This window comes from Papio anubis, chromosome 16 (assembly GCF_008728515.1).
Source record: "Papio anubis isolate 15944 chromosome 16, Panubis1.0, whole genome shotgun sequence".
In the NCBI taxonomy this organism is placed as follows: domain Eukaryota; kingdom Metazoa; phylum Chordata; class Mammalia; order Primates; family Cercopithecidae; genus Papio; species Papio anubis.
In genome coordinates, this window is record NC_044991.1 from 8,096,396 (window position 1) to 8,107,069 (window position 10,674).

Here is a 10,674-nt window from a genome sequence, read left to right on the forward strand (position 1 = left end):
ACCCTGTACACCAGAGAAGAATCCAATGTAGTAAATATTTAAATGCAAGTACTAGACCCAAAATAGTATTAGTATCAAGCATGACCTTTTAACTATGATTCAAATTCCAGAAGCCATACAAAAGACATATTTTCTTTTCTTTTCTGAGATGAAGTTTTGCTCTCGTTGCCCAGGCTGGAGTGCAATGGTGTGATCTCGGCTCACCGCAACCTCCACCTCCCGGGTTTAAGCAATTCTCCTGCCTCAGCCTTCCAAGTACCTGGGATTACAGGCATGCGCCATCACGCCCAGCTAATTTTGTATTTTTAGTAGAGATGGGGTTTCTTCATGTTGCTCAGGCTGGTCTCGAACTCCCAACCTCAGGTGATTTGCCCACCTCAGCCTCCCAAAGTGCTGGGATTACACGCATGAGCCACTGCGCCCGGCCTAGAAATCTGTATCTTTACATAAAATCTTTCCATTTAAAATAAGGGCCCTTGTGCCCTTCCTCCAAAAAATAAAAAGAGCACAATAAAAAATAAAATCTGGGCAATCTATTCAAAATTCCCCCCATGCCAAATGTTTTTGTTTAAACTGCACAAGTTAAACAAATCATACCTGCAACCTGAATGCAGCCCAGCTTATGATGAAGATTTGAACCATCCCCATAGCATGAGACTTCAGGGGTCAGGTATTTTTGTTTTATTTTTAAGACAGGGTTGGCTGGGCACGGTGGCTCACACCTGTAATCCCAGCACTTTGGGAGGTTGAGGCAGTAGGATCACTAGAGCTCAGGAGTTCGAGACCAGCCTGGGCAACATGGTGAAACCCCATCTCTATGGAAAAATACAAAAATTAGCCAGGTGTGGTGGTGCACACCTGTGGTCCCAGCTACTCAAGAGGTTGAGGTAGGAGGATCGCCTGAGCCCATGAGGCTGAGGATTCAGTGAGCCAAGGTCATGCCACTGCATTCCAGTCTGAGTGACAGACCAAGACCCTGATTTTTAAAAACAAAAAACAAAACAAAAAAAACACAGGAAAAAGACAGGGTCTTGCTAGAGTACAGTGGCACAATCATGGTTCACTGAGGCCTCCGACTCCTGGGCTGATGTGAGTCTCCCGCTTCAGCCTCCCAAGTAACTGGGAGCACAGGTGCGCCACCATGGTGATGCCGTTTAATTCTGAATTTTTTGTGGAGATGGGGATGTCTCCCTATATTGTCCAGGCTGGTCTTGAACTCCTGCCTCAAGTGATCCACCTGGCCTCCCAAAATGCGGGGATTACAGGCATGTGTGAATATGATTGGTCAGGGGCCAGATACTGACACAGATCCCTCTGTCCTTAGGGCGCCACAGGCAGAGTGGGCTCCTCCCTCCTTCATGGGAACACTTCAAGATGGTTTCCACAAAGCCAGTATTGTGGGGCTTGAACTGAGATGAGAAGATAAAGACCTCATCTCCTCTGCTCTCTCACCATCCTGCACCACCCACTCACACCTCCAGGCCTGTCCTGCCAGCTCCTTTCTCCTCCTGGAGTCCGTGGGAGCAGCTCCCGCACCTGCACCTGCACTGCTTTGCTCAAAAGTCACCTTCTCATGAGGCCCACCCAGACCCTCCTATTCAAAAGAGGAAGTGGAGCTGCAGCCTCTCCAGCAATGCTCGCCGCCCTCCCCACTCTGCCTCCTCCACAAGCCCTCCCCTCCTCACGCACTCTAACCCATCCAGAGAACCTCTCAGACAAGCCAACAGACTCCAGAGGCTCCCAGCAGCCAGAGAGGCGGGGACAGATTCTCCCTCACAGCCCTCGGAAGGAACCAGCCCTGCCGAGGCCTTGACCTTGGACCCTGAACTCCGGGACTGTGGGGAAACGTGTCTTGGTGATTAAAGCTCCGGATTCTGGAGGGATCAGGTTGGATGATGGGGGGCAGGGGAAGGCAAGTATGAACTCTCAGGAGGGCTGGCAGGGAAGGAGGTTGGGAGAGCTGGCTTGCGCGTGGAGGCACTGGGTGGGGGTCTGGGATACTGTCTTCTTTTAAGAAGTTGCCCAAGATTCGTTGCAAGCTGGGTCCCAAAGGCCAAGAACTGCTGTAGAGGGGCTTGTCCGCACCTAGCGTTCCAGCCAGCGACCTCTTCCCAGACCAGGGGTCCTGCCTCCTTCAGCCCTCCCTCTTGCCTGTTCCCTCACCCTTCCATTCTGTTTCCCTAATCAATTCTGGCATGGTCACTCTCTTCTGTGCCTAGGTCAGCCATCTGTGAGGCATGTCTAGGAAGCCTGGGCCTGGGGTCCCTGACCTCCCCTCCCCATGATGGGTTTCCAGGGAGGCGAGATAAAGGTTCAGAGATGATCACAAAGACCCAACAGGTCCCAAACTGGCGACCGAGGCCACAGGTGCCGCTCTTTAGACCTCATATCCATTTCTGGATTCATGACACCTAAAAATCCACAACTCAGCAGATCAACTGCAGAGCTGAGCAACTGGAAATTCTGGCCACATGAGACTGAATTCCCACTTGATTAGCACTGGCCCAGCTGCCTGCCAGGGTGGGCCGGCTCCAGCTCCAAAGTCCCTACACATCCCATAGCCTCCCTCCCAGCCGGCATGGTGGACTCCACAACACCCCCCACCTACCCCCAGGTGCCGGAGTTTCTGACCCCTGCATCACTCAGCACTTTATAAAGGGAAGGCACATGCCCACCTCGCCTGATCCGATGAGCGCAAAAAACCCAAGACCTTGTTTGTCACCTGAGCACACAAGGGGACTCAAAAGGGAAAGGGCTGTCCCATGTTCACTCGGCTGGCCGTGTCAGGAAGCCACGCTGTTTCGCCCAGCTCAGCACATTTTCCGTCCGACGACAGCATCTCCCTCCAGCTGTTCCCTCACCCTGGGAGAGCTGCCTCCCGGACCACCCCTCTGGAGCAGGCCCCGCCACCAGTCTCTTCTAGAGCGTGTGTATTTCCCTCGTTACATCCAGAGAATGTCTAACCGCTCATGTGCCTGTTGACCGGTTTATCATCTGCTTCTCTTCCAAGAATCTAGGCCTCTGCCCGGACTCCTCCTTGCTCAACTCCAGGGGGTGCCCTTTGTGAGCGGCGGCCCCTGGAGTTGTGATGCTGGAGGTCTGGCCCCAATGAGAGAGGGACGGTGGGCTCTTGCTCACTGCAGCCTCACTAGGCAATAGGCGCCTGTAGAAAAAGATTTCCTGGGCAGGTGCAGAAGTGGCTCACACCTGTAGTCCCAGCTACTGAGGAGGCTGAGGTGGGACGATGTCTGGAACCCAGGGAGGTGGAGGAGCTGCAGTGAGCCATGCCACCGCACCAGCCCTACATGAGAGTGAGAGACCTTGTCTCCAAAAAGAAACAGGAAACAGCGAAAGAAAATTCCTGGAGTGTTAAAAAAGCAATGTGCAGAAATTGATTGTGCCAGAAGCTTCCCTGAAGCCAAGACACACCAGCTGTACCTCTCCATTGTGAAAAGCCTCTCCCAAGTCACTCAGCCCCTGGGATGTCCTCACAGCCTGCCCCTGATGCTGGGCACCCACCCCAGGTCCAGCAGAGCATGGCCGCAACATTCACCAACATTTAGTCCAAGACACCTGACCAAACTCTCCCAGAGTGTGGCTTTCTGGGATGTGCAGTAACTGCATAGCCTCGCCTGGGTCGCTTGGCAACACTGAATCTCAGTTTCTCCTGCTGTAAATGGGATGAGAGTGAGGCAGGAGGGGGATTCAGTGAGATGCTGTTTGCAAAGTGCTTAGTATCCTGCCCAGTCTAGGGCAAGTCCTTGACATCCTCAGTAAGAATAGTGACAAATATACAACGGCCTTGGACAGCGGAGTCCCCTACCTGCGGCCACCTTCGTGGTTCCTCTTTGCAGGAGGAGCTCCCCGCACTCCTCATTCAAGTGGCTATTGCTCTTCAGTAACCTGGGGGACACAGAAAGATGCTGGGTGCCTGGAGGCCAATAAAGAGGAGGTCAGATAAAAAGGAGAGGAGGGCCGGGGATGGTGGCTCGTGCCTGTAATCCCAGCACTTTGGGAGGCCGAGATGGGCGAATCACCTGAGGTCAGGAGTTCGAGACCAGCCTGGCCAACATAGTAAAACCCCATCTCTACTAAAAACATAAAACTTAGCAGGACACAGTGGTGTGTGCCTATAATTCCAGCTACTTGGGAGGCTGAGGCATGAGAATCACTTGAACCTAAGAGGTGGAGGTTGCAGTGAGCTGAGACTGTGGCACTGCATTCCAGCTTGGGGAACAGAGCAAGATTTGGTCTCAAAAAAAAAAAAAAGGTGCAGCAAAAGGGAGGAAAAGGGAGGTCACCCACAAAGGGTGCATGTGTTCCATGATTTTTTGTGTTTTTTTTTTTCTTCTTTTTCTTTTGTGAGATGGAGTATCGCTCTGTCGCCCAGGCTGGAGGTGCATTGGTGCAATCTTGGCTCACTGCAAGCTCTGCCTCCCGATTTCATCCCATTCTCCTGCCTCAGCCTCCCGAGCAGCTGGGACTACAGGCGCCCGCCACCACGCCTGGCTAATTTTTTGTATTTTTTAGTAGACACAGGGTTTTACCATGTTAGCCAGGATGTTCTCAATCTCCTGACTTCATGATCCACCCGCATCAGCCTCCCAAAGTGCTGGGATTACAGGCGTGAGCCACTGCGTCTGGCCCTTGTTTTCTTTTTAATTGAGACAGGGTCTCACTCAGTCACCCAGGCTGGGGTACAGTGACATGATCATGGCTCTCTGCAGCCTCGACTTCCTGGGGCTGCACAATCCTCCCAACTAAGGCTGCCGAGTAGCTGGGACCACATGCGTGTGCCACCGTGACCAGCTAATTTTTTTTTTTTTTTTTTTTTTTTTGATACAGGGTCTCGCTATGTTGCTAACGCTGGTCTCTAACTCCTGGGCTCAAGCTGTCTTCCCACCTCAGCTTCCCAATGTGCTGGGATTACAGGTGTGAGCCACTGAGCCTGGACTGTGTCCCGTGTTTCAATGGCATGTTTACAGCAGCAGGGTGTGTTTGTGCACGCGCGCGCGATGCGTGTGGTGGGGCAGTGGGCGGCAGGGTGTGTGTGTGGCGTCGTGTGGTGGGGCAGTGGGGCGGAAGAGGTGTGTGTGTCTTGGCGTCTTGTGAGAGAGGCGGTGAGAAACTCTCCGTCAGAACAAATATAATGTGGGAGACTCAAGGCCTAGAGGCCACAGATACCAGGAGGAGCACAAAACATGACCAAGTCAGCCATAGTGGGGTTGTGGGGTTCCTGAGCCTCGGGAACCAGGGGTCAGTAGGCTCTTGGTGGACGGTGTGGTTACCTGCAGGGAGGCAGGAAGGGACAGCTCGCCTGGGGGTGTCAGGGCAGGGTTCCCAGCTGAGGCCCCCAGGAGTGGGGAAGCCAGTGAGCAAGCACAGGGGAGAATTCCAGCTAAGGGAGCCCAGGCTGGAGTCCCAGAGGGGAGAGAAGGCGTGGAAGCAGCGTGTGCTCGGGGAGAGGCGGGGGCTGAGAGGTGTGGGGAGGGTACTGGAGTAAGTAAGGGGCATGGCCGGAGCAGGGGCAGAGGGAAAGGAGATAACGTCCCTGAAGACCCTGGGAAGCCTGGTACTCAGCGTGACCCCAGAGAGAAACAGGCTTGTTGGGTGAGAGGGAGAAAGACGCTTCCCCACATCTCACAGGGTGTCCTCCCATGGACCCCACAGCTCCCCATCCACACCAGGCACTCACCTCTGCAGCAGCTGCTTCAGGCTGTACACACGCGAGGGCTCCTGGGAGGCCTCTACCTGCAGCATGTGCTCTATGGCTCTCTGCTTGTAGGTCAGCAAGTTCTCCACTTCCTAAGGAGGCACAGTTGGCTGGGTGGGCAGGGATCCAGGCTGCAGACGAGGCCTCCGCCCCTCCCAGCCCTGCCCTCTGCTGTCGCTGAGCCGCTCTCAGCAAAGTGGACACAGGCGCAGCTCTGGCTAGTCAGTCCCGCGATTCTGAACCAGTCTCTGTTTCATCTCAGTCACAGCCAGCCTGGTCTTGCCTGCGGCCAGGGACACTTGAAGAGATCAGGTGGGATGATGGGGAGGTTGGGGAATCTCTGTCAACTGTTGAGTGCTTTGCAAAGGCATGAAATTAGGGTCCAGAGGCCATGAACCATCGGGGTTGGTGATTTCTTCTGGTTCAACAAATGCCATCATTCTCAGTGGCAGACAGGGAGTGGTGGAAAGGGCACCGTTCTGGGGCTTCCGAGCTCCCCCAGGATGCGTGGCTCACTCTGTGAGGACAGCCTCGGGCCCACTGCCTGGGGCTGCAGAGGGGGCAACTCCCATCTACCCACCCGTGAGAATGGAGGACAAGAGGAACAAATGCCCCTCTTGACTCACCCAGGAGGAAGCCCCCGGGGGCACTGCGCTTGTCAATTCAGTGGGTGAAATGCAGAAAGAAGGGAGTGTCTGCTGTCTGCCATCTGTGAACTGGATCCTCACAATAGTCCCTGAGCTAGCTGAGCTCATGCAAGGAACATTTACTGAGCCCTCCCTAGGTGCCAGGGTTCGGGGTGAGGTGACAAAGAGATAGACATGATTCTTGCCCTTATGGCATCTGTGGTCATTCTTTTTTTTCCTTTTTTTTTTTTTTTTTTTTGGAGATGGAGTTTCACTCTTGTTATCCAGGCTGGAGTGCGATGGCGTGATCTCAATTCACCACAACCTCCACCTCCCGGGTTCAAGTGATTCTCCTGCCTCGGCCTCCTGAGTAGCTGGGATTACAGGCATGCGCCACCATGCCCAGCTAATCTTGTATTTTCAGTAGAGACAGGGTTTCTCCATGTCGGTCAGGCTGGTCTCAAACTCCTGACCTCAGGTGATCCGCCCGCCTTGGCCTCCCAAAGTGCTGGGATTACAGGCATGAGCCACCGCGTCCGGCCGATCTGTGGTCCTTCTATGGACAAAAAACCTGAAACTGATGGGAGTTGTGTCACAACTGAGAGGCTGAGACCTTGGCAAGAAAATGACAGGATGTCAGGGCTGGCCGTCATTCAGCCCAACCTCATTTTACAGGAGCGGGAACTAAGGCCCGGAGAGGCAAAGTAACTTGCCAAGGGTCACCCAGCAGGTAAACAACCAGGCCAGGACCCAGATGCAGGGACAGTACTGGTTATAGGTAGTCGTGGCCAGAGAGGTCAGTACTTGTTCCATCAATTCACTTTTAGGGCTGTCATGTGTGGTGGTGCAACGTGTACACAGTGTAAAGGCATTCGACTGGGTGTGAGTGCACTGCGCCTGCCCAGCTGTGTGCCCTACAACATCCTCCAGCCATGGCTCTGCTCTCTTCACCCCCACCACTGCATGATGGTCAGCCCTATGGCATTCTCTGCAGATCCCCAAAGCCACACATCCAGTTTCCAAGGGGTCCCCCACACCCCTTCTCCTGACCACTCCTAGGGGTATAAGCAGCAGAGAGCTGTCCTCTGGTGGAGAGCGGGTCCCTGACTCCCCTTTCCCACCCTCTGCCGCCTCCTCCTGCTATATGAGTGTGCAAAGGGACAGGGCTGAAGCCTGCCGGGTCAGGTCCTCTAATGACATGCCTTGCAGAAAGCCCGCTTCTCACATTCGATTCCAGGAGAAGCAGCGGCGAGTCCAGCAAGATAAGTTTATTCACCATCTCAGGGAAGATGCAGGAAAACTGTGAGGACAGCAGAAGGGGAGAATGAATAGGGGGAAGAAGGAAAGGACTCTCCCGCCTTTCCCAGGGGACCCTGGAGTTCCTGGAAACATCTTTTAGGCTCGGGGAGGGTGCTGACCAAGGGGCCAGAAGGAGAATATTCTATCCTATGGTGTGCCTTCCCCCACCACCCGCAAGTCTGCACCTAGCACTGAGCTGCAGACCCTGGCGATGGTGGGACTCCAGGGTGCTCTGGGACAGGGTATGGGGGCGTGAAAACATTAACTCTACCAGAAGTCTCCACCGTTTACACCAACTTCCTGGTATAATGACTATTACTGTGACAGGACGAGGCACTTCCTGTCCCAGGTACCTTCTTCCTCCTCTGTGCTACCATCCCTACCCCACCCAAGGGACCCCTAGTTGGCCAGACAAAGCCATCTACTCACCATTCCGCCCACAATGCCACCTGGGGGACAAAAGAGCCGTGGGTGACATTCCCTCACTCCCTCCCCAGCTGCAAACCCTAAAGCTTCTTCCCACCAGTGGCGGAGGGAGAGGGGGGCTCCAGATGGGTGGTGGGGGCTCACTATCAGGTCACGATGGCCCCGTCATCAGACCCGACTACTCAAAAGACCACATTTCCCTCATCTCTGTGTCCCTTGCAACAGTTGCCTGAGGTCAGAGGACGCAGTGGTCAATCTCTGATGCTGTCATCTCTCTCTGCAGATCTCATAAGCGCAGGGGAAAGCGGTGGGGCAGTAGCTCCTATCCTTCCCTCCCAGCCCTATTCCGGGCCCAGTCAGCTGCTGGTCAGTGTACTCACCGAAGCTGTGGCCCAGAATGGAGAATTGATTCCATTTCAAGGCTGGAAACACAAGGAGCCAGAAGGTCCGGCTGTGCACAGGCTCAGCCCGCCCTCTCGCTTCTACTCCTCGGGCTGAGGAAATCCCTTCCCAGCATCTGGGGTGTTCACCCAGGAGACCAGCTTGGGGGACCCACAGGAGGAAGCAAACTCTTCAACTCCTAGAATCTCCGTGGTGCTGGCAGACGGGGCTGAGGCGGAGGCCCACTCCCAGGCCAGTGCAGCTTCCTGGATCCTACCCCGACTCCAATGCTAAGAGGGGGTGTCCCAGAGCAACCCGTGCCGAAAAATACACTGCTTCTTACCTGCCACAACTCTTCGGATCTCACTCACAAAAGTCTGGTGGTAATATGGGACACCTGGGCGGTAATGGGACGAGAGCCCATGACCTCCGAAATCCATGGCTACATAATAAAAGTCTGAAACAGACAGAAGCAGGTTGGAGGGCAGGAAGAGGTGTCTATGCCAGCTGTCTCCCCGCCCTCCTCACTCCCCTACAGACCTCCCCCCTCACCTTCTTGCCCACTTTCCCCCTGGACTTCCCTTCAGCCCCAGCCTCACACCTTGCGGGAGAAGAGGGATGAGTCTGTCGAAGGAGTTGGCATTGTCCAGCCAGCCGTGCAGGCAGAGAACTGGAGGGCCCTGCAGGGAGCCCCAGGCTTTGGCTGCGATGTGGCCCCAGGGCACAGCCAGCTTCAGCTCTGAGATCAGACCTGAAAGACAGAGCCAGCTCTTTCATTCCTTCTCTTTCATCCATGAAGCTGGTGCTCCCTGAGCCCCTTATCTCTGCCTGCTGTGCTTGAGCCAGGGGTCGTGTCCAGAGAGACTCAGCTGCGCCCCCAGAAGGTTATGGGGAGAGAGAGCCAGACATGGGTGTGGAGACTCCCAGAGGAGGGAAAGATAAGTTAGGCTGGAAAAACCTGAGGCAGGCCTCACAGCATGTACCCCATTTAAACTGGGGCAGGACCTTCTAGAATGTGCTGGGGTCGGTGCGCTGGTCATGCCCGGACCCTACCACTTGCAGGCTGGGTGACCTTGGACAAAGTACTAAACTGTCTTGAGACTCAGTTTCCTTTCCTGTAAAACCGGAGTAAACAGAGTCAACAGCCAGTTTCCTTAGCCTTTCCCAAGGGCCAGAGGGGTGAGAAAGCCTCACACATGCAGCAGGTGGGACCACTGTCACTCTCACTCCACAGAGTGGGAAACTGAGGCACTGGGCGCTGCAGTACATGCCCAAGATCACACTGGGCGACAGGGACGGAGTGGAAATTTAGGGTAGGTGGTGGGACTCCAGGACCCACCACTGCCCCCAGAGCTCGTAGCCTCCGCTGTCCCTGCCGGGCTGGAGACCTGCGCGCCCCCGACACCCACGCGCACGTTCGGCTAACTCAGGGGCTCCTGGAACCCTGCGAGGCCACATGCGGCCGTGTCCCGGGGCCCCCACCTCCCGGCCGGTCGCGCTCTTATGCCCCGGGACTGCCGAGGAAGGAGCTGCGACACCCAGGAGGGCGACGCGGTCCTCGAACCCTCCACTCCATCCCGCCCTCCTCCACAGTCCCAATCAGGTGGGTGGGCAGCAGGGCGCTCGCGCGAGGCCTCCTGGTCCCACTGGAGTCTAAGGAGACCTGGTGCAGCGTTCTCACCCATCGCTCTTTTCCCGCGAATGCGCAGCCGTCACGCCCTCACACCTGGCTCAGTCGCCGGAGGGGAGCGACGCCCGCTCTTCCAGGTGCTGCCTCTAGTCTCTCCCGCTCCGCCCCGCCCCATGCAGGCCACGCCTCCACACCTCACACCCCGCCTTCACACCGCCCTCCCTGCGCCCCGGCCGGCCCCACCCCTAGGCCGCCCCGCCCCGCCCCACGCAGGCCCTGCAACTCCTACAGTCCCCGTCCGCATTCAGAAGGCCCCGCCTTCTCACCACCCTGCTAGCGCCCCCGGGCGGGCCCTGCTTACACTCCGCCGGCTCCACCCCAGGAAGGCCCCCGCCCCACCCGCCAGGCCCCGCCTTCGCACCACCTTGTCGGCGCCCACCGGCTGGAAGCCAGCAGGGCCCCAATCCCTGGGCAGTCCTGACGGCCGCCCCCATGTCCTTGCGGGACCAGGCCTGGGGAGCAGCCACAGCGAGTTGGGCCTCTGAGTGTTCGCTGGCCCGCGATGCAGGGCTGAAGGCTACTCTTTGTTTAGTGGCTTA

At 56.1% G+C, this 10,674-nt stretch overlaps 1 protein-coding gene across 2 annotated transcripts; it reads right to left on the bottom strand.

The window, feature by feature from the left end:
* Positions 1 to 3,360: 3,360 nt before the first annotated feature.
* On the bottom strand, positions 3,361 to 10,233 carry SERHL2 (serine hydrolase like 2). 2 transcript variants are annotated; one of them, XM_031656229.1, is made up of 8 exons: positions 10,127 to 10,233; positions 9,047 to 9,196; positions 8,789 to 8,902; positions 8,445 to 8,486; positions 8,068 to 8,087; positions 7,565 to 7,639; positions 5,696 to 5,805; positions 3,362 to 3,903 (listed from the first exon to the last, which is right to left on the bottom strand). In XM_031656229.1, exons 1-8 carry the CDS (start codon positions 10,128 to 10,130, stop codon positions 3,771 to 3,773), a joined length of 648 nt encoding a protein of 215 aa, XP_031512089.1. In that variant the 5' UTR covers positions 10,131 to 10,233; the 3' UTR covers positions 3,362 to 3,770. The 2 variants fall into 2 exon arrangements, with proteins under 2 accessions (XP_031512090.1, XP_031512089.1); XM_031656230.1 differs by lacking the exon at positions 8,445 to 8,486 and having other exon boundaries at positions 3,361 to 3,903.
* Between the last annotated feature and the right edge of the window lie 441 nt (positions 10,234 to 10,674).